Source organism: Sinohyriopsis cumingii, unplaced genomic scaffold (genome assembly GCF_028554795.1).
Source record: "Sinohyriopsis cumingii isolate HCF-2022 unplaced genomic scaffold, ASM2855479v2 utg000837l, whole genome shotgun sequence".
Lineage (NCBI taxonomy): Eukaryota > Metazoa > Mollusca > Bivalvia > Unionida > Unionidae > Sinohyriopsis > Sinohyriopsis cumingii.
Window position 1 is genome coordinate 1,759,019 of NW_028315936.1, and position 27,630 is coordinate 1,786,648.

Sequence of the window (27,630 nt, forward strand, 5' to 3'; positions counted from 1 at the left end):
TTATCTTATTCCGTTGCTTAGTTTTGCTGTCACCCCATAGTCTCGTCCCAGCATATATGGCTGGTAACACTTAGAACTGACATCCTGTGTTCCGAAATGCATTCTATTTTACGATCTCTCCCGTTAACCTAGGACCTGAATACGTAATCAGAAATGCACATCTATATATGTAAGGGAGTTAGAATCCCAAAGTTGTCTGGCTCATTTACTCTAATAGCCTTGACCTATCCAAAGGGGCTCGTATCGTTGTTTACAATTTAACTATGAGTGATACACGTAATATATATAAACTATAATGTAGGACACTTCTGTCCCTTCTCGCTCGACCTACTTAAGAATCGACGTTATCCTTTATCAGTCGTGTATGACGCATATCGTTGGGATTTTGTTCTATTAATAGTCGCTTTTGTAATTTTGTATCATAAAAGCGAGCCTTTGAGTTTATGGAGGTAAGTATTATACTGTTCTTATTTTATAGATAGTTACATTTTAGATAATTGCTCCCAATATAACAATAACGTTAATTTGATAGAGAAAGTAGATTTATACACAAAATATTAACGACTTTCAGTTCCTGGTAACCATTCAATATCTCAATCTTTAGCCTCTAATCTAAGTACTCGAGAGTGAAACCCATGCCTGAAATATTCTCATGTCATTTAACTGAAACATTAATCTCAGCTCGCTTAATTACTTTTAACCTAATTTCCCGATGTCGAAATTTAGGACTGGTGTCGACTTGTTCTAGCTACTGTACAATTGTTACTATTAAAGGAATGATATGCTACTGAATTTTATGGGACAGTATGAATAAAAGTTTCTGAACTAATGTGTGCGACGTTATGAATGGGTGGGGCTAAAGTGTTTTTTGAGTTCATAAAGGTTGGATCCCCCCCCCCCCAACGTAAAATGATTTGGCCAATCAGACTGCGGGACACTGTAATAACGATAGAAACGATAGAAAATTTTAATTATGTAGTTCTGGCGGTGACGGCTACCGTACCGACGTCCTCTTTTGTTGATCAATTTGTGAGCTTAGAGCCTGGTCACCACTGTAAAAGTCCACTGCGATCAATAGTGTTTGATGACATTTACGATGCAACGCATTCAACAACCACTGAACTAAGATTGAATATACTTTGGTAAAACTATTTTAGTACTACATTTTAGAACACCAATAAATATTTAATTTAATTAGAGTAAATGCACCTACTTGACCGCGTTGACATATTATTCTCTTTATATTTATATGCAACGGAGGCCACTGTAATTTACGAGGTGGGTTTTTTTTTCGATCATCAGCAGAAAGACCCAAACGTTCTGCCTTGCGAATACACTGATTAAAAAAAAAAAAATCACATGAACCTAATTTTAGAACAAAAGATCAAGGTAAACCAACAATAAAGTAATCCAAACAAATCATTGTGAATCAAAATTCAGTAACTTTAATAAATCAATGCGACACGATTTCCAATGTTAAGGGCGCGTGTTGTATAACACCATGTCGGGCAGTACTGCGCGTCGGGTAATTCTGCGCAACGATACGACATTCCTGTAAACATTGGATCCCGTGTTGTTTTGGTCGAAAATCCAATTTGTATCGAGAAAGAACGGTCTTCCTTTCATTAAGGAAAGTGATATTCATAAAGTGTGCAAAAATATCCCACATTTCTACCCTAATTGCATGTAAAAATGTGATTTCTAAATGTCAACATGAAGACCCACTCCATGACCTTCTGGAACTTTTAACCCAGAAAATCCTATTTGCTATGTATCTTTTAGAATCATAAATAAAATACATTATATAAAAGATGGAAATGTATAGCTTAAAACAATACTGCATTTTAATCCAAGTTTCCAATTTTTCAAGAAGCATGTCCCACACGCACAAAATCGTCTGCTATCCAAAACGTGAACTTGTCGCTACAACGGGATTCTCAAAAAATTCCCCGGCGTATACTCTGTTTCTAAATTCTTTAGTAATTTTTTTCCCATAAAAGAGACTTTATAAATACATTACATCCTGTTCATTGTTGGTTCTCTTCAAAATAATAGCTTTTTTCTTTATAAAATGTTGAACTTAATTATCTTTTTACACGATCAGTTTAGTTTGCCTAATATCTCTTGCCATTTATTGGAATTGTTACGTTGAATTTTGTAAAACGAGCTATAAACCTGACCTAATTACACGACTGAATTGCTGACAGAAACAGTCCAAAGTAATGTATTTCATTTCCATAGCCCAATTAATAAACATTGATCTTTTCAAAGCTATGCGCAGAATAGGTCGACATATCGCGAAGTCATTAAAACACAGGGATGGTATCCGGTGTGTCCAAAAATTAATATTATTTTGAACAGAATATTCTGGTGACAACTGCCTCTTTTCAAATGGTAAGCAATGCAGTGTTTTATTTTCGTCAATCGATCGAATTTGGTATGCGTTTGCTTCAATATTGGTGACGAAAACCATAGGTGCGCAGAAATGCCCGACAGCATTGTACTTCAGAATAGTCTCTCTCTCTCTCTCTCTCTCTCTCTCTCTCTCATATGACGAAGTTCACAACAATACATCAAAACAAATTTTGAATGTTTTCATTAAGCAGGAACTTAAGATATAAACTAAATCGTCATGGTCTTCAAGTGCGTGTGTCATTAAATAATAGTTTAATGAAACAAGAAATAAACTGTGACACAGTTAGCATAATCTTTTGATATTTTTTAAAAAACAAACATTTAGGTTCTTTTCTAATATACTATGTGTAAGACATCGATCCTGATATTTATTACGAGATTTTAAAATCTGCTTTATTATTGTTCATGAAACTTGAAAGGCTAAAGCAGCATACATTTTTAAAAGACTGTTGGCTGTAAAGTGACACAGACAGTTATGTACGTTTCTAATTCCAAATTCTGAATTATACAACTTGTGTTCCTTACATAGGGTTCAGTAAAGGCACGTCCTCAGCGGCTTCTTACAAAAACACCGAAATACGCTCAAAAACCAAAATACACCGAAATACACAAGTCATAAAATTTTGTCGGTGTATATATCAGTGTATATCCCATAGTATGATCTGTAATTGATTTAATAATAATTAAAGAGCAAAACAAACAGCAGCAGAGAGACTGAGCCCACCAACTATTCGTTCCAACAGAACCCTGTATCGAAAACACTCTTGATAGAAGGTCTTTATTTCACAAAATAAACCCTCTATTCAGAAAACTATGATAAATAACTCTTCTCTGCTGACCAAAGAAGTTATTTCATGAAAAATAACTCACTGTAAAAATACTTCTTGACCCAGGGAGTGGTCGACGAAACACTTTCGGGCTCAGTCTCTCTGCTGCTAGCGATGTAAATATTCTAGGATTTCTAACTAAAAATTGTATCTAACCCAACTCGATACCGTGTCCGAGGATCATGTAAATTTATCGTTACAAATCCGTGTGGTTTTGCCTGAGCACGACTAAAGAAATTTCTGAATTTATTAATGTCCATGTCACCGTTGCACCAGGTCCGATGAATATTTTGTAACGTGTGTGCGTCAACGCCGTTAAATACCGCGAGAGTGTTACAGTTATCTCTGATCACTTTTGGTATTTGTGTATACCGTTGAGTTACATAAATCACATCGGTGTTTTTGTGCCTGCCACGTGAAAATATCCTGGCAGGGTTTGATTGTTTGTCCAGCATGATATCATCGTACACGACTAAATTATTAATGCTCCCATCAATATCATCGATACTCGGTGCTTCATTGATATCGGTTATAAAATCAATAACATCTTCGTGAAAATCACTTTGATTTTCCATTATCGATTTTGCACTTTCGTTAAAATCTTTTAATACCTGATAACACCGCTGATCGTCCACAGACGGGGCTATCAAATATAATTTATCCCACTTCATCCACTTCATTATTAAATTAAGTAACAACTGCGTCTTACCCGACCCAGATGGACCTATAATAATCATTCGAATAGAATTTGGTAGCACTGAGTTATGTTTGATTGGCTCTCGTCGCTTTGACGCAGAAAAGTCAGTGATCTCCATTAGATATATCATAAAATAAATATGAATTTATATTGTGTGAAATGTCGAGCACATACCCCAGCTGCGGATATGACAACAATTACAACAAAAAGTAATCGACAAGCGCTTACAGGCAATTGTGAACGATGTGGCACAAAAAAATTTAGATTTATTAAAAAAAAAGCGAGGCGGTGATATCGCAGCCAAGTTAGGAAAATTACCAGGGGCTCCGTGGGCTAAATATCCAGGAGAAAAACATCTTCCAGGATATAATTACTGCGGTCCAGGAACCCGACTTGATATCAGACTTGGTGCTCAGGATCAGCCAAAACCAGGTGAGTATCCGATAAACGCTATTGATAAGGCGTGTCATGCTCATGATGTAGCTTACCGAAGCAAGGATTTGCAACAGCGCCATCTCGCGGATGTGAAATTAATTCATGCGTTGGATGCCATCCCTGATAAATCTTTCAAAGAAAAGTTAGCATCCTGGTTGATAAAAACTGCAATGAAATCTAAGCTTGTATTAGGCGCTGATAATTAATTATAATGGAGTCGATTTATTATTCCCCAAGCGGATACTGGAGAGGTAACGCAGCAATTAGTAAACTCGCTGAAGCAGCAAAAGTTACAGCAGTTACTGCTAAAAATTGGTTATCCCGACAGGCAATATGGCAAATTTATCTACCGCGCCCTAAACAAATTCACTTCGCGCATTTCGATGTTAGTGTACCAAATGAGGGTCATCAAGCTGATATATTATTTCTGCCACATGATACTATCCGAAGACGTACATACAAGTACGCGCTAACCATAGTTGATGTTGCCAGTAGATACAAAGATGCTGAACCGTTAACAACTAAAACAGCATCTGAGGTTGCTTCTGCGTTTGAAAGAATTTATCGGCGAGGTGGTCTACGTTGGCCAAATCTATTACAAGTTGATCCTGGCAAAGAATTTCAAGGTGCAGTATCATCGTTGATGAAACAACATAACGTCACCATCAGACGAGGACACACTGAAATTCACCGTGATCAGGCAATTGTTGAGCGATTCAATCGAACACTTGCTGAGCGGTTATTTGGATATCAATACGCGAAGGAATTTATTCAGGATACGAAATCGCGAGAATGGGTTGCAAGATTACCAAGTGTGATAACTGGGCTAAATAATGAAATTACCCAAACCACCAACATGAAACCTGCCATCGCGACACGAAAAAAAATATACCACTACAACGAAAGAAAGAAAAACAGCAAATACTGGGTAATGTTACAGTTAGATATTTATATGAACCAGGTGAACTTGAAGGTGGTAAACGAAGAGCAACTGATCCCATCTGGAGCGTTACCACACATAAGATATCCACCGTGACAAGATCCACTGGCAGACCAGTAATCTATAGATTAGATTCAACTGCTCCTCAACGTGGATTCACACGTGAACAACTTCAGGTAATTCCCGAGGACACACAATTGCCGCCAAAATCACTGAAGTGATTTCGATCACTTAACTAGCGCTGGCACCCCGACGTCGATTACACTCAAGACAGGTCAACATGACATTATCACGTGTATGACCGCGATTGTTATCTTTTCTGTCTACGGTAAATTGTCTTGAATTTTTATTCGAATACTGCCATAACATTATACAATTACAGCTCGCGCAGTGATTATTCTGCTGCTGTTTCAACGCGTTGATGAATTCAACATCAAGATCAAAATCGCGATTATTTTTTTTGTCACTCTGTTTGTAACCGGCGAGTTTTTTCTTATTATGTTGCTGTTGTTTTCATTATTAATTTTATCAGCGTTTTGATTCATTCAAGACAATTCTTCGCAGTTGAGATATTCTTCTGACTCTGGACACCGCTAGGTAGACTAAGTTCGACCATTCGATTCGATCATCAATGATCCAGACAGTTGTATCAGAGATAGTCAGTCCTTAAGAACAATGAATGGTCATAGCGTATCCTAGCGTCCACGGGGATTTATTCATTTTTAGTGCATCTTTGACAGCATTAATATCAACTAACACAATATCATTCAATACTAAATTCTGTTTCTCTGTCCCTGACGCAGTCAGGCGTCCTGGAATATCAACATCTATATTTTGTAACCGCGTATCAGCTGGTCTATAACATAACGGCGTTGGCAACATTGGAAACTTTTTTTGTTGCAACCGAAATAGCTGCTGTTGAAGTGTGTCTCTGACTATCTTTCTACTTGCTACTATCAAATCGTCTGGTTTCCATACGCGTGAAAAGTCGCTCATCGAAGTTTCAGGAATCATCTCGCGCATAATTTCACATTGAATTTTATTCGGTTGTAATCTGATTAATGTTTTAAATTCTTTCAACGTTGCATCAAGTGCTCTATGTGCATCAGACACTTCTTCGTAATAATCAACAAAATCTTTTAACCAATCATGCGGAGATGCGCCGACAAACGGAGGTGGTTGACCGTGGTTGGCCCCCATAATCACTGCAGTATTTTTCGTTAGTAGCCAATCAAGAAATGTTTTTAATGTATCTAATGGTACCGTACATATCTCATCCCAAATTATTATATCATTGATATATTTTGTTCCCATTCGATCTGACGTCCACACACCGCCGCTATATTTGAAAAAGCTGTGATAAGTACAAGAATTGACTCCTCGCTGTTTCATCTCCCTGGCAAGCCTGTGTGTAGGTGTTAGCACAATCATATCTGATTTTCCAAATAATTCAATCGCTCGAGTTGTTTTGCCAGACCCGCCCGGCCCGTTCAAATAAACAGTTTTGTGTCTGGTGATTGGATCATATACAGACGGTGCGGAAGATATTTCTGGCATCTCGGATTTATAATAATCATCCTTAATTGCAACATTAGCGGATTCACAATACTCGTGTAACGTCTCGGCTTTTATTCTCCACGAACCCCATTCATCTCCGCCGCAGAATTTCATTATATCGGTCAGTGATTCTGAATATTTTTTATCGATATAAAATGAATCCTTGGCAACTCTAACTGCGGTGTCAGGAAATCGATTTACCATCGATAACAAATTTATAGAAACATAACCCAGCATTGAAGATCTTAAATGTGTGCACTGAGGCGATTCTCCGTCGATATAACTTACAATTGTGCCCAACTTTTTTCCGTCGGACAAGAACACATCCTCCCGATTAGAAAATATGTCTCTGGCAACCGCGTCGGCGATTATAAAATCTAGTTCAGCTTCATCAATAATCAACCGCGAGTGATGCATTTTATGATCAAATGCTGCACCCTGAGTAAATTTACCGATTATTCTTCGTCCGAGATCTTTCGCTGTTTTTTCACTGTTACCGAGTTTGATCTTGAGAATTTTAGGAGCCTCACTGACGATGACATCCATCGGGGTATTTGGACACTCTCGTGCATACTTGCCGATAACTTCTTCGAGGGTAATACGCTCCGGTGTTGGCAACCAAAATGAGGTCTGCGGTTGATATGATATGATTGCTTCACTGATAGTCAACGATACCAGTATTCGGCTGTCAAGCATATATCGCAATAACACTATTGGTACCCAGCGCTTCTCTGAGAAGTGTCTGCCAAACCAAACATAACAAATCTGATGAAGCCCTTTAGCAAATTCAAACGAAGTCACACGAGCAAACCCTGTCAAATCAAAGTCGGGTAAACTGCCGTTTACGGCGACTCGTGTCATCGAGTTCGTGGGGTGTCCGAATCGCTTAAAGTATTCGCGGCACTCGCCGTTCCCGAGAAAGCTTCCTGGGTAGCAGGCAATCATATCCACGGAAATCATATCCCGGTAGTCATACCGGGTATTCCATAACCCGCCATGCCCGTACTCGACACAACTTAACTGTATATCCGAAAGAAACTGACTTCGGGTTGGTCTCCACGAATTTCTTTCTCTGGCGGCGTGAGCGGCAACACTTGGAACTGTAAAACAATTAACCAATAACTTCTCAATGTTGTCTTCGGTTTTCGCATATTTCTCTGCGAGTTTTTTCATTTGTTGTTGCAACGATTCTGTCCGGTATAATTCCCCGTTGGGTTTTACAAATTGATCATACTCGGAATCTTCGGAACTCCTAAATAACCACACTGACACAGGGTCGGTTTTACTCAGCGTGTAAATAGCATCAAATATATTCCCGCGATAAAATTTGACAACACGGTCTCGTGGAAATATTGTAACTGCATCAGTCCAGGCATGAGAGTTATGATCAATAATTTCAATCGGTGTTCCTGACTTTTTATAATGTTTGGAATTATATAATATTTCCTTGGTTAGTGTTTTTACAGTTATTGAACATTTTAATTTACTTGATAGCGCAGCAACATCATTTATTGATGCCCCAGTATCTTTGACTTGCTCAGCCCATGCTGCAATTTTTTCACGTCGCAGATCGGTTAAACCGTTTCCTCGTTTTGCGTTTTTAAAGTGTTCCATTACTCGTTCAGCTACACAATTCAGCGTTGAAAATCGCATCGGGGCGAGTTTATCAATTTTTGTTTTTTTTACCGGATATATTCCATAAATGACTGCGGTTACAGGATACGCTAGAGCAACATATGGCTTATCAATTCCGGTTAGCATTCCTGGTTTGGAGTCGCTACTTAACAGAATGGTCTTTCCGTTAGCAAGAACAGGGTCGAGTTTGTCACGGATAATCCATTCATCGGAATCTGTTTGCACAATAAATTTTATTCTGAAAAAATATTTCTTAGTACGTCCATCTCTTTCATATCCATCAGCGAGATAATCAATAATTGTTTTTGCTCGGGCATCAGTCACTGTAGCATCGATGATGACCTCATCACCGAAGAAGAGTTCGTCAATGTGCGGATAATTTTAAATGACGACCATACATGAGATGCGCCGTCGTCGCGGAATTCTTTTTTACCCTCGTTGATAATATTAAACAGATCAGCTAGATACCGCCGTCGTGAGTCTTTGTTTAGCCTGTCAAGATCGAATCTCCCAGCGCCAAATAAACCCTTCATATTATATTTAAGACAAATATTTAAATAAGAAATATTATATATACAAATGAATAACTGCAAGTGGTTAAAAGTTGGATTCGTAACAGTCTGTGGTAAGCCCTGCAGGAAGGAATTCTGCGGTGAACACATACAGAGCATCAAACGAGGAAGCACAGGACCTATTCCCTGCCTGCGATGTGGCATTGGTGTCAGGGGTAAAACACAGTTATGTGCGGGATGCGGGGGGAAACGATACCGTGAACTCAAGCGATATTACAATAAAAAAAATAACGGAGACGCGCTGAAATCCGAGAGTGATTATATAACTAAGTTTTCAGACAAATTATAAATTAGACAAATATATTATTATATAAATGAATCAAGAATTTGTCTCACATCAAACCATTAAAAATTACGAAGCATCACGTGAGGGAATAGTTAGAAATAGCAGGTTGAAAAAACCAGTTGGTGTTGTTAATAATACTGGTTATCTCCGATTTAAGGTTTCTGGGGGTAAAACCTATTAAAATCATAGGAGAGATCAAAGACGGTCTTGTAATTGATCACATTGATGGAGATAAACTTAATAATAATTTATCTAATTTAAGAGCTGTGACGCAGAGCGAAAATTGTAGGGCTGGTAATACTGGGGGGAAGAGAGAGTCTAGGGCAGTTGTATCCATAAACTTAAATACAAATGAAGAAATAATATTTCGCTCAATAACCTCAGCTGGCAAGTATTTTGGTATTTGTGCACCCTCAGTACGAAAAGTCGCAGAAAAAATATATAAATCCGCGTTGTCAAAAACATATAATAAGCAGAAAATTATATTTCGTTATTGTTAGGTAATTTACTATAATCCGAGGATCTTCCAAACGGAGATAACTCTACAGCGACTGTGTGAAAATCGAAGAATTTTTGAAGTCAATGATACAATTATTTCCCCGTTGTTACCTTGACAGGTACGAGCAGACGATTTTCTGCACAAGGAAGTAAATAAATTCCCTTTATTCCCCCCTGACGCTATCAAGGTGACAGCGCAAGAATGATTTTATCCTTGATGCTGTCAGGAGTAAACGCGTATTTATCTTTTTTTTTACAGACAATATCGCTATTTTATTACACTTGTTCAGGTTTATGGTTCATCTGTATTTTTCACACGATCATATTTAAGAAAATACGTTTTAAACAAATCACGTTGAGCTATTTCTGAACTTTCAGGTATCAGTCAGTTTATATACGATATCGTCCTAATACTATATTGGGGTTTCGAAACCCAACGAAGTTGCACAACTTTATCCGTATCGCCCCGTTCCGGGGTAATCTTTTACCCCAAAACGGGATTGATTTTCGGGGGTGGGTGTGCAACTTTGTTGGACGTAGAATATAACCCCGCATCGATGTTTGTACCGTCCTAGGATAAGTTAGAATTAAGTTATATGTTTGTACCGTCCTAGGATAAGTTTATATATGCAGTTGTAAATATTGTAAATAACAACTGCTGTAAATATGCTTCTACTGTAAATATTGTAAATATTATGTGTTTGTGCCGTCTTAAGATAAGTTAGAATTAAGTACTAGGATAAGTTATATGTTATGTGTTGTCCCCATATGAGCCTTGCTAGCATATCAAATGATAAGCTAGGAGGTTCACAAATGGGGAATGTCTCGTCGTTCGCAAACACTAGACTGTTATTTGGCAGCTTAGGAGCTCATTGGGGGTAGTTTGGTAGGTTATCATATGATAAGCTAGATGTGATGTTTTTTATTTTAAATATATATATAGGTTATCATATGATAAGCTAGATGTGATGTTTTTTATTTTAAATATATAAAAATATATATAAATATGAATCAAGAAAATATCAATAATGTGATTGATGCTATTAAAAAATTAGAAAAACAAGGATTTAATATATTAATAAATGTTGAAACTATTCTGTCTGATTTTGAATCATTATATGAAGCTAAATGTGCAGGGCGTTATATTCTTCCTGCTCAATATCGATTCATAAAGATGATCCAAAATAATTTGTATAAATCGCTGGCCAGCGTAGCGGAGGCACAAATAAATGAATTTGTTCCACTGTCTCGTGCAATCGAAAAGATCAGGCTGGCTCTGGCGGCTGAGTATGAAACAAAGAAGATAATAAATAATCGGGTCAGAAAATTAAAGCATTGTATGTCCGCTGACGAAGTCACTGATGAAAATCCTTCGGATTTTGAAGTAAATACCTCACCTTGATTTCGTCAGTGAAGTCAAATACCCTGATAAAATCCTTGACGCTGTCAAGGAAGTAAAAAAAAAAAGTAATATTTTTTTTTTACTGCGTAAATTGTGCAACTATCCGATTTCGTTGGTTTTTACTAGCTGATACCCTATCAGGATTAGCAATTTGGACAATTTCTCTGATTTTTACTAGCAAATACCCTATCAGGATTAGCAATTTGGACTGTTTTGTTGATTTTCACTAGCAATTACCCTATAAAAATGATCACTTTGGACTGTTTTTATCATTTTTACTAGCAAATACCCTATCAAAATGAGCACTTTGGTCTGTTGCAGAAAAAACAGTATAGGAAAAAATAAAATTTCGCAGGGAAAATAATTATTATATGAAATTTATACAAACTGCACAATTTCATTGATTTTTACTAGCAATTACCCTTATGAATCCGTGACTTTGGTCTGTTTTGTTAATTTTCATAGCAAAATACCCCCATGAATCCGTGACTTTGGTCTGTTTTGTTAATTTTTACTAGCAAAATACCCCTATGAATCTGCGAAATTGTCAGTGTTAAAAAAATATATTTAAAAATCCTTTAGGATTTTCACTGCAGTATCTTATCGAGATGATCCCGTGAAATGCACGAGTGAACATAATTGAAGATTTGGTCTGCGTCACAAGTAATCATCGTGATATTGTTTTCGCGGAATTGCTTCAGCTGAAAATCTGTCAGTAAAAAATCATCAGTGCCGTACTTATCGATGATTATTTTAACATAACCCGGTAAATGGTTTCCGGTAAATAATTTTCGGATGAATTCTTCAAGCGCGCTTTTGTCATGTATGAAACATCTTACGTGTTGATACATTTGCTATGTTATTCGCGTTCAGTTAATATAATTTATTGTGACAGTGCTGTCATTGATGGTGATGTTACCAACAGTGCTATCATCGTCGTCGCTGTCACTGTCAATAAAATCACTGTCAGAGACATTTTCATCCTCATCACTAACAATAAAATCACTGTCAGTGGAAACACTTTGTGTTTCACTGTCACTAACAATAAAATCACTGTCAGAGACACCTTCATCACCATCATCGTACTTCCGGAAATTCGAAGATTTTTTGGACATTATTATGATATGATATTATTAATTGAAAGTCTACGATTTCACCAGCAAATTAATACTAATAGTTTCATTTCTCAGGTCCAAAAGTCTACCTGTTGGTCAGTGACTTTAAAATTCATCCTTGTCAGCGTTGGATTCAAACACTGCAGAAATACTGGATTGATTGGCTCTTGTATAATCAAAAATCCAGGTGGTTCTTTAGGAGTAAATGAGTACAGTATAAACCCTTGCTGGGCTTGATTTGATACTGTTGTGTCTATGTTGTAACTGCCATCGATTGCGTCACACACAAGATTGACCGCGACTACATCAGTGATATTTACGATGCCCGGAGAAATATGCCGGCCATCACCCGCTGTGGAATTATCGTGTCTGAGGATATTTGGCGGTGGCAATATTCGCTTGTGCTGGTCAAGTATGTCATCGAAGTATTCATCGATGATATCAGTGACGTATTTTCGTAAGATGACCGGGGAAACGTATCCTGGTAATTTATAATTCGGTAGTTCAGCTTCGCTCAGCGAGTACTTATTTAGAAATTGTCGTTTATCACCGGGTTTACTGTCAATTACTGTTTGAATTGCTCGCTGGTTAATATATTCCATATCCGAGGCAAGTTGATCTAATATTTCGATTTGTTTAATAATTTCGCTGCGTGAATCGGAAATGTTTCCAAGATGTTCTCGGAAGCGTTGCCGTAGATACACTAGATGGGTTTTATGTAATTTATTAATAATTCTAAAATATTCAGTAATTTCGCTCCCGCGAATATTAAATCCTATATCTGCTGCATAAATAAAAACCCACACAATATCGCTGCCATCTTCATAGAAGTTAATCAAGTTGCCCAATGTTGCAATTTTTATATTATCAAGATGTTGTTTGTATGACGGTGTAGTTTCATGATATGACTGCGCGTCAGTGATATAATCAGACTGCGCTGGTGGTGGTGGTGTCGGTGGTGGATTTTCAGGCCATCCTAATACTGTTCTGGTTGAACTGTTATAAATGTCTACGTGGTAACCCGGTGAAGCGACTTCGATGATCGTTGACAACGTTGGCTCGTGTGCGGTTATTGATATTTTTGATTCTTTTCCGGTGACACGCTTCATTTGACGCTGTATTTCTTTGTTGATTTCTTCGATCTGATAAATCCCAGTGGGTAACGCAATGATGTTCCAGTCGGGGGTGCCGTCAGGGTTATTCTGATACGAAAATACAAATGAATTATTCGGCGATTGTCCGTGAAATGATGTCGACCTGATGTTGGGCCAACTGTGATATACTCGTAATTGTGCCAACGCGATTTCTTTTACTGGAATCGCAGTTGAAAAATTAATATTAAACTCTGGTTGCGTCGAAGATATTGTTATCATTGATGTTTTTACCGGAGCTGTATTTGCGGCTATGTCGAGTAAAGCTCGATGCTGAAGTGGTTCTGTCATTATTTATCAGTGATGTTTTTAAATCTTCATATATGTTGGTGAGCTCGGTGAACTCCGCCGTGGATATATTGCTGTCAGCGACGGATTCCGATAACGCGTTAGAAAGTTTTGAATAACACCGCTGAGTAAGTTCTAATTTAGTTGTGTATTCGCGGAGTTTGTCGCCGGCGCAAGATGATATTTTTTTCGCGATGATACTAGCGACACCGGCAACCGTAGTTGTCGCTGACACAGCAATGGTGGCGGCAATCGCCGCGGTTACCGGAGTCAACGCTGATAATACTACTCCGGTTGATGCTACCATGGCAGAAACAGAATACACTAACACATCTAACACGGTTACTCGTCGTCGATATTTTTTTACCTTTACCGTACACTCGTCAATGATAGTTTTTAACTCTGATTGGTATTCACGTACTTGATTGTATCTGTGCCGTTGAGCATCTATCGTTGAATATTCTTCGAGGGTTATCGATGGCATTTTATTAATTTACGTTGTGATTAAATCACAGGGTAACCAATTGAGGCGTTTCAGCTACAAATTCCAAACACCACCAGTAAGATGTTACGGTTAATTTCCTGTCTGCGGCTTCCAGTATAAATGTTTCTTCGGTTTCCTTGTTTAGTATGATAGTCACAACCCCGGAATATTTGTCAGTGGAATGTCTCCAGGGATATGTTGTGAATATTTCAAACTTAGCGGCGGAAAACACAGACAGTCTATACACGCCAGTGGCTGTTGCTGTATATTTGATAGTATTATTTTGTCGGGACCATGTTGCGAATCCCGAGGATACCGTGTATGTTATGTTGGTGATATGCCCCGGGGTAACTCCATTGGGGACTTTAATCAGACTGGTTTTGTTAACGATCTCAGGAATTCACGCTACGATATCCTGCTGTGTTTTTGTGATCGTGTTAATGTTATTTTCTATCAACGCGATTTGATCTGAAAAACTTTTTTCTGTTCTGACTACACCTAACCGGGTATTAATCTTGTTGATATCGTTGGCGTTATTAGTAAGATTTGGTATGATTTCAGAAAGTTTCATGTCGATGACTGGAGGAACCCCAAAGAACTTATCCACGGCCTCATCAGTTTTTACAAAGTTTCTTCGAAGTCTTGTAAACGCGCCCACGTGAACATCATACTCTACCCGCAACGTGGTTAGTTTACCGTCAATGGTGTCTACATATTTTTTGTTTGCGACATCTTCCGGCGAGGTTGGAATCGCTAACGCGGTTATTTTGTTGTTGCCGAGATTGAGTTCACCTGTCATTGTATCACCGGTCTTCGCTACACGTTCCCCTGCGGCTTTTCGTGCATCATCTCGAAGCGCCGCGATTGATATCAGCGAATCTCTGATTCTGCCGCTGTCAGTGAATACAACGATGTTGTCCGTGGTAGCTCCAATAACCCTGCGAATTATGTCATTCCACTTAATGTTACTGGTTTTTAGCTTGCCATGTCGATCTTGAAAAATTACAACCTCATCTGGGTCTATTCCGGTTAACGTTAAAAGATTATCAATTTCATCTTTAGTCGCATACTTTGATAAATCGATATCTTTTTTTTCCTCCGCTGTTCTCCTTGATCTTCCGTAAATATCAACCATTATTAGTTACAGGATTATTTAAATTTGCAGTATATTCATGCACGACTTTGTGAGGAGAACTCGCTGATTTTGAGATTGCATCAAGAACATTTAATACTTCACGACCGCATATTGGAGGATCAGTTAATGTTTGTGTTGGCAGCGTTGAGTACCAAATCTTACCTGTCAGGGGGATGTTTTTTGTATATCGAAGAAACTCAACTGGCGGTGCTAGCCCGTACGAATCGAAATAGATAATTCCACGTGGATCGATCGCGTAAGCAACCCAGTGAGTTCCTGGACCATCGCTGTTATCAAGATTAATAATTCCGGTTTCTGGATTATTCGGTCGTGCTGGTAATTGATCTCGCATAAAGACACCTCTGAAATGTTTTACGCGTAATCGTTTAGCGGCATCAAGTAAATCAAAATTTGACATCGGTGTGAAAACACTTAGAACCTTTTTGGTACCATGAGGGTGGAGTTCCTGGAAGTCTTAGACCGCGTCCCTTTCTTTTGTATCCTTTTCCTGTTGCTTTCTTTAGTGCCATTCCAGCAGCGGTTCCAACAGCTCCTAACGCGGCTGCTTTTGCGACTGCGGGAGCAGCAGCAGCTATCAGTGCTGGTATCGCGGCGAGAAGAGGGAATATACCGCCGGTTTTAACCATATCTTTGACCGCGGCTGGAGAGAGATCAAGTCGAACTCCAGTCGTTACTTGTTTCGCTTTATTGAAATGTTTTAGTTGGGTTTTAGTTAATGACAGTTTGTTTGGACCACCCGCTAGCTGATCGTGTTTTAGTGTTATTGTTGTCCCACATGTGCTCGCGTTCTTCGATTGTAATTTCTTCACCTGACCCGGAGTCAGAGTGACATTAACATGACTGTATGACATTTTATTTAATATGAGATTGATCTAATTGTTACATATTTTCGGAAAACCTACAGGTTTTCTACTGGGGCATCGATGACTCTCATTCGGCCGCCAGCACCTTCAAGCAACATTGCTTTATCGGAAAGTATGACCGCGATTGCTCTGTAATTAGCTATAATTCCTGCGTCTCTATTCACGGTAGCCCGAAAGTGAATATCAACGACAGACTGTCTGGTTAAATCAAGATGCTCCAGCGAGAAGTAATAGATTGGATAATGAGATATAAAATCCAATTGTGATATTTGCAAACCAGTGTCGATATTTAGATCACGCGCTAGATATTTTGTCAATCGTTGATATGCACGTGCAACATGGTTGTTAGCAAAATTTAGCATTATGTTCTCGGATGGTTCCTGATGTCTGTTTATTCTCAGAGAAACGTCAGTGATACCAAGTTGATCAAATATCATATGCGAACGTGTTTCATTGCCCACCCGTGCAGCATCCTGAAGAGCAATGAAAATATGTCGCGGCGCGGCAACCCCCTGCTGTGAGGCTATATGCCATGTGAATAAACCATTGATGGCACTTTGAATACTATCTGTGGTTGTTGTAAGCCACGATAGCAGCGTTTTACCACCTTGATCCATAAAAGAAAGCAGTCGCTGTTCTTCGGCAATTGCAGGAGTCATTACCGGCATCCACAGTGATAGTTTTGTTATGTTTACCTTACCAGCGTCACCTAGAGGTCGCCATAGCGCATCATTGTCGTCGGCTTTTCTAACAAGCACGACTGTATGTTTTGCTCCAAAAAACACCTTTCTGACATCTCTGCAAAATCCAAAGATATGCGAGAGCGGAATGGCACATGAAAAATTTCTACGATTACCTTTAAGCATTTGTCTACGTGCAGCGAAACATAAATTGTAATTTGCATTAGAACCATGAACCACCGGATTCACATCAGCGTCAGCGTTATCGGCAAAGTTTCTTGGTCGTCTAATATTGTACTGATCACTGTCAGGATGATTATAATTATTCTTGGCAAACATCATTGATGGACCGGCTGATCTTGTATAATCATCAGAATATCTCGCTAGACCAATTATTGTTGTAGCAACATCGACATCCTTCTGAATTAATTCAATATTTTTTCCATCAATCATGTAGATAGCACTATCAAACAAGGCCATAATTCCGTTATTGACAAAACCGATTTTAACATTGGGTCCGTATTCTGTGTCATCGGTTTTTATAATTTCACCTTCTACCTCAATAAATGCCTCAGCAGGCAGGAAATATCTACTGGTATCCTGAACCTGAAGTTCAATTCGTCCTCGTCTGTTTGGTTCTCGTGCGTCATAAGAATAATACTGATAATCACGCACTGATTCACTTTTAGAGGCTGGCTCGTCTATGTCGAATGCTGAGTCGGATTCCCGTTTAAACATTTTATTATAGAAGTTATCGTCTAAAACGAAGACCACTTCCGGCCACCAAACTTGTGTTTATTTGTTCAGGATTTATCAGCGCTTCCAGTTTTTGATTTGCGGCTTCGTTTATTACTTTGCCGACATTTGCTGGCATGTCTGCGGTGGCTGGTAATTTTACCGGCGGAGATTTTCTGCGTATCAGTCGTGCTAGTCTGTCCTTGACTGATTGAAATGCTTTACCGGCAGCGCTACCAACAGCGTCAGTAGCTTTATCCCTGATAAAATCCATAGCTTTCATTGATAATTGTTTTACGATTGGTATTGCTTTAGGTGCCATTCTCGCAAATAAACCCTGAACAACATCGCCTAATCCGTTTCCATAAGTCATCCTGTATACAGGTACTCGTGAATTTATCACCCTGACCATGACTGGTCTACGATGAGAATTGTGTACGATCATTTTATTTAATTAGTTATTTCTCTAATCGTCGATGAGCTCATCAATAAGTTCTCGATAGATGTGAGTATCCATGATGCCGCCGCGAAATAGTCGCTGACAGATATCAGCCGCTTCATTAATTATTTCTGGTGAGTTATTTCCAGCTCGTTTTCCTCCTAAGAGAACTTCTAGCCGTGATACATCATTGATGATACTATCAGGACAGGCAATAAAACCAGACCCTAAACCTTTTCCTGATATTGATTTGGGTTCATCGAAAAATTCCCCTGGAATGGTTTCCTCGGGGGGTGATTGTGGTCGTTGTTGTGGCTTGTTTAACTCTGCCAGTTGCTCCTTAAATTTTATATAACCAGAACTATTTGGATCAACGGGTAAATTATATCTACCAAAATATACCGCACGTAACCATTTTTCATTAGTATCTATTTTGTCTAGTTGTTTTCTTCTTAAAATTTTTTCTCTGTTATCAAAATTATTTAAAGCAAAAGTGGGAAGATACCTAGCACTATCTAATTTATCAAGACCTTTTTGTGTAAATTTAGCTCTTGGGTTTTCTTTTTGCTGTTCTGTTTGCTGCAATGGCGGAGGAAGTCGATAGGATTTTTCTGGTTCTTCTTTTTCTTCTGGTTCTTTTTTTTTTTCTGGTTCCGGATCTGTAACGAATTGTGGTTTAATTGCTGATTTTTTTGGTGATTTTTTGTGTCGTTTTTGTTGTCGCATTTGGATATCAAATCGATCAGACCCCGACATATATTCTCGATAAAATAAGTCACTTGTATCTATCCGTTCAATGTCTCTTTTTATTTTATACACTCCATCAAGAAATTGTTGTTTAGATACCTTTTGATTAGGATCTTTTATAAACTGTTCTCGCGAGTGATAAGCACGAGTAACCTCAGTACCAAAAGCGATTGTGTCATCCCTGTTTCTAACTGGAATTTTTTTTTATTTTATTCACAAAATCTTCAGTAAAGTCTGTTTTATAATTAAATCCTTTGATCGGTTTAGGTTGAGATTTCTTAAGCTCTTCTATTGCCTGAAGAAGACTTTGATCAGGTGTTTTTCCTGCGATAGCAGTCGTAACTTTCTCAGTAGCTGTTGTTATGGGTTTAAATAATTCTTCTGTACCTGTTGCAAATTCAACTTGTGCTTGTTGACGTGGTCGTAATTTTTCTCTGACACTATCTCGTACAGGAAGAAATTTTTTTATTGCTTCTAGTCGCTCTCGAGCTAGTCTAGTTGTGAGAGCTTCTCCAATATTGGCCATTATTTGATAACTTAAATTTTTAATTCCACTAATAAAGTTAAAGAAAAATTCTCCACAAGAGCAGCAGAGAGACTGAGCCCGAAAGTGTTTCGTCGACCACTCCCTGGGTCAAGAAGTATTTTTATAGTGAGTTATTTTTCATGAAATAACTTCTTTGGTCAGCAGAGAAGAGTTATTTATCATAGTTTTCTGAATAGAGGGTTTATTTTGTGAAATAAAGACCTTCTATCAAGAGTGTTTTCGATAGAGGGTTCTGTTGGAACGAATAGTTGGTGGGCTCAGTCTCTCTGCTGCTCAAACATTGATAAAAGTGATTTTGATACGAATTATTTACTTTTTACCAATTTCTATCACATTTCGGTGTACATTTTAGTCATTTGCCTTTATTTCTCGTGGCTTTTTAGCTTTAATCGGTTGAAGGATCCTATTGGCGATATAAACACTATTTCCGGATCAAATCCTATTTTTGGCGACTTGTAAATTCACGTGGCATAACACAGCCATCTGTTCTATGTCACATTTCAATTTCGTGTCGATAAGGCTACCGGTAAGTGTTTAAACTGTACGCGAGATTGTTCCGGAAAGATTTGCACGCAGCAAAATTTCACATTTTGATGAGCGCCGATTTAGGGGTCTGATTATCAGACTTGAATGTGGTGGGTGGGATACATCTGCCGTTGCTTTCCAAAAATAATCCTATTTTGTTGCTGACAAGGGGTATCTGAGCATGATTGTAAAAACATTGGGAAGTTGTCCTGATCCACATACGTGATACTCAGTTGAAAATTGAAAACCTGTACGGGAAGAGGGTAACATGGAGAGGGTCTGCTACAAATTTTATTGTTAAAATAATGGTCAAAATTTATATTATTAAAAGTTAAAGTAAATATATAATATTATGTCAGTACTTTTGGTACTTTCATACTTTACATTTTCATTCTGTTTCACCTTTTATCCGAGCTGGCCATTCTAGTATGCCCTATTGCACAAATCCACCTCCATTGTTCAGAATGGCGATGTGAAACCTTGTGATATGGTTGAGGATAATCTGTAGATGTGCAAAGCAGTTGACCATTTCAGTGCAACCCCAGGCTTGGGTATTGTGGCTTCACTAACTAGGCTGAAACTTTCATGTGTGATCACTGTATGAAGTGCCTACAAATATCAGAGGAGTGGGGTGGGAGGTTGAATGAGATCCCTCATTCATTTCCTGGGGGAATACTACGAGTTTTGGTCTGGATCAAAACAGAAACTATTGAGATCCCCACTCTGTAACCAAACATACATACTGGGCATATATAAGCAAATGTTTAAATGTTCATCATGTAGATGCAACTGAAACTATTTCTGGGTTCCATTTTTCTTCCACCACTGACTTTTTCTTTTGGACATAATGTAGACATTATTGAAATCTTTCCACATTGCAGATAATTGTACACTTACTGAGCATATGAAAATCAGTTCAAATTAGTCCATATGTCGATTGTGATTTTTGAGGTGGGTAGGAACATGGTGGAGAGCTTGACATGGACGTGTGTTGAAAATATTAGTTACAAAATGAAGTGTTGTCTTAATAAATGCCATGACAAACATATTGAAATCTTATTGCTGCTTTTCATCAGTGTGTCCTTGGGTCATAGTAATGTCTCTGTAGGATAAAAATTCAATGTGTTGCTATGCCATAAAACTCCAATCCATTCAAAAACCAACCAAATTCAGTAGATATGGTTGTCATATCAACCATATTTAAGTAATATTGCTATTCCACCTGTTGGGAGGGTTTAATTGACATGAGATTTAATCTAATCCTAACTCTAAACTTTATAGTTGATCTAAAATAAAATAGGCTTTATCTAAATTCCAACATGACAGCCATGATCTTGAAAGTCTTCATGTATCCTTAGCCCTCCTGAGTGAATGGTGATATTTACATTTAATTTTTACTAAGGATTTATGATGTGTACTTTGACTGTTTGTCATAATTAATCTTTCTTCTGCATACTTGGAGTTGTAGAATAGGTTCAGTGTGCCTTCTTGTGCGCTGTAAAGGAAGTGAATGGAGACAGGAGCTGCATCAGTGCAGTGGTTAGCACACTGAACTCTCAACAGAAATGGTGCAGATTTAAATCCTGTCACCAAATCAGCCTGGGTTGTTTACCATGGATGTGTCCTATTGTGAATGAGTTAGATAACCCACCTGCCTTAAAATAGGAGTCAAGGTCAAAACTCACTTCCGGCATTTTGTACTAGAGTGAGCATAAGAACACAGTTACTTATACAACAACAAATGAATTTTGACAAGATTTGATTAAGTTGCATTTCACCAAGCAAGTTGATAATCAGCACTTTTATATTGATTTCAAGTTGAAAGGATAATATTATTTTTTCCTGAGGCAAATATATATATATATATATATATATATATATATATATATATATATATATATATATAAGAGAGAGAGAGAGAATGTATGCAGCTTCCACCACCTACAAATCTGACCATGTTTTATTCTAACCCTCTCAATGGAATTTAAAGAGATCTTGGGCCTTAATGAAACATTCCAATTTTTGTTGCAAAAAACATTATTCCACAGGCATTTGCAACATTTTAATATTTATATTTATAATATCTATATGTCTATAATAAATTTAAATATAAATTTGTTACAAGTACCTGTGGTTTTTAATTGGTTGCCATTTGACAGGGCATATGATGCTATCTTGCCATCTATCTGTCCAAAACTTTCTCATGTATCATGTGATAGATTTAGCTCTATACAACATATCATCACCAAGCTTTGTGTATTGCTTGTGCATGTCAATATCGAGGCTGAAAGATTTAAAGGAATGTTGGATAATAAATAAGCCTTATGATTTGAGATCAAAAGGTCAAATGTCAAGGCCACTTTGACTGAAAGAAGCAAAGATGTTTTCACATAACTTTATTTCTTGATCTATTTCATTCACCAAAGTTTGTGGAGGACTTGTACTTAACATATAGAAGAATTCCTTTAATTTTGGGGTCAGAAAATAGAAGTACAGGGTCATCAAGGTTCAGAGTAAAATGGATTTTGTAAAATAACTTTTGTTCTTGAGTAAATTGATGAAAACTTGTGAATGCCTTGCAAATAGGCTAACAAAGAAACCTCTAGTGTTATATTTATCTCTATTGTGTACTTAATGTTTTGTCTGTGATTGAAGGTTGTGGGTGGAGTTTTTGCATACCTGACTTTTGTCATGCCTGTAAATAGTAAGCAAGATGTTTGCTAAAATTTGAGTTCAAGGCCTAATCTTGTTTGTGAGGTAGTGAAATTTTCCAACAGAAATGATTCACATCTTTGTATAGTGAAATTTGTGTATATAGGGGACTTGGTAAACAAAAATTTATTCCGTTTTAAGATGAGTATGTGGAATAATTTACAGTTGTGTTCTGGCTATAATTTGTGAGTAATTACTTGTTTGAATTTCATTGGATTTGCTGTGTACTCGTTGACTTTTAAATATCATGCTGCTTTGGGATTATTGTGAACTCATTCAAAGATATTCTGGGTTTCATCTTTGTGGGACATCAGTACATTCAAGACTTGATATATCAGGACATTGAAAACTATGTATACATCAGGACATTGATGACTGTTGGCATTCATTTGGAATATTCAGTACTTTTGGACTTGTGATAGAACATTTAGGGTTATATGGGATTTGATTCACAATACTGTGTCTCTTAAATTTTCACTTTGTAACTCAGATATATATAAAAAAATTGATTTGATTAAACTTGTTGGTTTCACTTTTGTCTGTTACATAGTTTAAGACCCAGAATGGTAAACTTGGATTATGGGGTCTTGAGGTCATAGTTAATAGTCAAGGGTAGTCTAACAAGACAATAATTGTTTCTGCATAGTAACTTTGGGTGCAGACTCCATACCATGAATAAATGTTGAGGTCACTGAGACCCATTTGTCTATAAATACCCAGAGTGAACCATTCCTGCTTGTGCCTACATAGATGTTTTTCATCCATAGGATGCAGTTCATTTAAAATTTTGGGCTTTTCAGTTGGCACATTTTGTCTTACCTTGTTAGCACAGATGCACAAAAAACCCACTTGACACAAACAAGATAAGGTAGACCTGTTTATATGCCTATGCAGCATTTTGAATTTAAGGTGTGTATTCTGGTAGCCAGAAGGACTAGTAGATTTCAAAATCTATTAGTCTACCTGGGTTATTGCTTGCACTCCAAACAGTAACAGTTGCTAACATTTAAATGACAATGTGAGTGATTATTGTCAGTGCTTCTTGAGACAAAAGTATAAATTTCCCATAACAGAAAGTCAGAAAATTTTTCTGAATTTAGTTATGCATTATTCAGTACATCATTAAATAGGAATGGCTACTACCAAATGTCTAGAAGCCAAGAAGACTTAAAAAATCATGAAATTTACTGTCCTTTTAGTTACCAGTCTTGGACAAGCAGACCCCTGCTAATTTCAGGTCTATCTGTTAACATGACCTAATCATGGCTTTAGCCATTAAAACAATTTCTCTGTGTTTTTTTTTTCTCTCACTTTTTGGATATATGCTTGCTTGGTACTTGGTGCAGACCTTGGCAGCATGACTGGAGAAAAACCACATAGACAAATGAAATTTGTTAATTTTGTAAGATGTTCTATTTAGATTTGGAAAAGTCTAAAGAAGTTGTTCTAATTTTGCAAAGTTTTTTTGGTACTTTTTGTACATGTAATGTTCATGGTAAAACCCTCTTTAGCAGGAATGTGCAAACATCACCAACCTGACAGACAAATATAGTATAAATGTTTGTTTACATATGTAACTGACATGATTAGATTTGTAGGTCAGCAAAGCAGTTTATTTTTAATAACAGTAAACTTGTTTGGTACAAAACATTCTTTGCAGATTTGCATTATAAAAACACTTGGGGTAAACAGATATACATTTGGTGGGCATGTTGATATGTATATGTAGATAATCTGTTTATATTTTCATGTTGCTAAGGGATTTTTCCCTATTTGTTTTTCATAAAGTTTTAAACTTACTCAACTTTGAATACTTATAACTGCAGTGGGAGCATACACATTTTTCAATTCAATTCATGTTTTGTTGTTAGGTGAAATATATGTGGATTCTGTACATGTATTTGACCCACTGAATTATCCTTTTATTTATTTTGGAAATAAATTCTTTGTTTTCACTTAATTTAAAATTATATTTTTTCTTATTCTTTTAATACATTATTATATACACACCAAATGGCAAAGCAAATTATATTATGCTACAGCCTGTCACCAATTTCATTTTTCGTAGTAACTTTAGTTCTCCACCATTTGCAGTTACCAGACATTATGGATGCTTTAAGTTGTGGTAAGGAACAATCCCATTGTTTTTAGGCTTGAAAGGTCAAAGGTTAAGGTCACACAGACTGAAAGGAAAAATGGTTTCTGAACATTAACTTGAGTTCCCTTGTACCTACAGTAATGCCAAACTTTGTGGATGATTTGCACTTAGTGCAAGGAAGGAACGATTGATTTTATGGTTAAAATGGCAATGGTCTTGGTTATTTTAAGGAATACAAATGGTTTCTGCACAATAACATAACCAAAATAAGAAAGAATGCTATTGATTTGGGTCAAATGCTCAAAGGTCAAGGTCACTGGCTGAAAGAGAGAAAAAAAAAGGATTTTGCACAATATCATTAGTTTTACAGTTTGTATTTCAGTTCTAATTATCAGCCACAATCCCCTATTTTGTCACATTAGACAATGCATCATAGAGTCTATATGGTTTAGTAAATTTAAAGGAATCTTGAAACAAAACAAGAATCTAATCCTTGGTGTTATTATGTACAGTGGATTAAGAGTAGTTATTGCCAAATAGCAAATGAATCCAGGTCTTTACTTAACAAATGAACTTAAAAACAAAAAAAAACTTTTTTGTATAGTATATTTTCCTAAGGAGCATATTACATTGTTTATGACTGACTATCATAAGTGTATATCTACTCTTATTACCCCAAATGCATGTGTGTTGTTGTCGCAATTATCTTCAATATCATAATTCACTGAAATACTCCTATTATCATGTGTATACCTCATGTGTGTTTGAAAAAAAAATAAACCTTTACAAGACACCATTACCTTAAAGTGAAAAGAAATCCTTGATAATAATGCTTCAAAATCTTATTATATCTACCTATCCAGAATGGATGCTCATAACAACTTGGGGTGTTCACTAAAAGACTTATCATATCTTGTTTGCTTTAAATCAAAATGGTGCTGACCTGGCATCCACTATCTCTGCCATGGCCGCAATCATAAAATGTTTTTTATTGCTACCGCTCATGAATGGAAAGTCATAGTGCCATGTGGTTTTCACCAACAAATGTCTTTTAGTGTCAAGTTAGCTCTCAATGAAAATGGTGCTGATGTGCTATCCAATATGACCACAACAGCAGGCATTTAAAATATCTTATCACTATTCTGGAATGGATTTTCACTAAAAGACTCTGAATGATGTCTACTTGGTCCTAAATGCAAACATTTCTGATTTAGTCCTATGTGGTTATTGTGGCTGCCTAATTGAAAATGTTGTTAAAGCTTCTCCTCCTGAATTTCACCAGAAGAATTGTTATGATGTCTGGTTGGTCCTAATTGAAATGGTACTGCTTGGACATCCAATATGGCTACCTCAGTGATGATCCTCCAAATCTTGTTTTTGCTACTTCTCCTGAATGGATGGTGATATCAACATGGGGTGGGGTGGGGCTGGGATTGATGAAAAGACATGTCTAGTTGATTCTAAATGCAAATAGAATCAGTCTGACATCCAAGATGACTGCCATGTTACAGTATTACTGAATGGAAAGTCACATTAATATTGGGTTTTCACTAGAATACCTATTATGTCTAGGTGGTGGTCCTAACTGAAAATGGTGTTGTACCAATATCATCAATATAGTTGCCACAGCCATCATATTGAAAATCTTGCTAATGCTTCTCCTTCTGAGCAGACTCCTTGGGGATTACCATGAAACTTACACTAATTAAGATATTTAGTTGGTCTGAAATGAAAATGGTGCTGACCTGACATCAGATATGGCTGTCATAGCAGCCATCTTAAGAATTTTGTAATAACTTCTCCTCCTGATGTGCATGTCTAGGCATGATCTTTTTCCAGAATTCTGGAATCAGAGAGTCTGGTTTATATATGATGCAGCTTGTGGAAATACTTAAGAGGTTTTTGAAGGTATGGACCAGGACATTCAAGACAGTGAGACACTACATTCTGCAGAATCATTGTTAAAGTCTGTTTTGAATAATATTGTTGTTGGTGTGTGTTTAATGCCATATTTCAGTACATAATAGGCTGTACATGGTGGCCAGTATCAGTGGTGGAAGAGGAACCTAGGAAAACCCTGGTAAGAGCCATTGACCCACTTGGAAGCTACTGGCAAGCTTTCAAAGATACTTACATTGGCCAAGCCTGAGACTGGAACGCATGTGGAAAGAAGTGCGATGGCAGCAATTTGGTAAAGGCAAGTGCTTTAGACCATTTGGTTACCCAGGGCCTCTGCTTTGAATTAAATTTTTAGTTAGAAAAATTCTATTAATTTTTTTCCTTTTATTGTACTGTACATCTCAATTGTTTTTTTGTTAATATATCTTTAATTACAACTGAACTTTTCATAACTAAATATACCATATTTTGCATGAAGCCATGGGTCAGGATAATCAAAGAGTACCAAGAGGAAAGTGTAAAGGTTGTAATGAGTGGTGTGAGCTTACAGGGGATATGAAGTGTGAGTACTGCAATTGTGCAGCAACACCGCACACCAACCTCACAGATCCTCCTTTGGACGCTGGTTCTCCTTCATATACAAGAACTATAGCAACAGGTGGGTAGTTTCAGATTTATATCTTTTTGTCATCATGGACAAATGTAGATTCAGACCTATTCTACTTTATGCTGTTTCACTTTTTCTAACACATGGTTTATTCCCTGTTTTAAATTTAAAACCTCCTACAGGTGCATAATAGAATTTAAGAAACTGTATGTTTGGTTGAATGTTTAAATAGTATTTTTTGCTCTGCTTGTCACAGACCAGAAGAACTTATGGAATGGTCTGTTGCCAGTTGTGCATCATTTGTTCATTTTATTAGCACA

General features: G+C 37.3%; 1 protein-coding gene across 1 annotated transcript in view; it reads left to right on the forward strand.

The window, feature by feature from the left end:
• Positions 1-408: 408 nt before the first annotated feature.
• The window catches only part of LOC149773186 (uncharacterized), a 90,699-nt gene continuing 63,477 nt past the window's right edge, over positions 409-27,630 (forward strand). The window contains exons 1-2 of the mRNA XM_089946686.1: positions 409-449; positions 27,182-27,361. Coding sequence (XP_089802812.1) covers positions 27,184-27,361 — 178 coding nt within the window. The 5' untranslated portion in view covers positions 409-449; positions 27,182-27,183. The remainder of the gene's footprint in view (positions 450-27,181; positions 27,362-27,630) is intronic.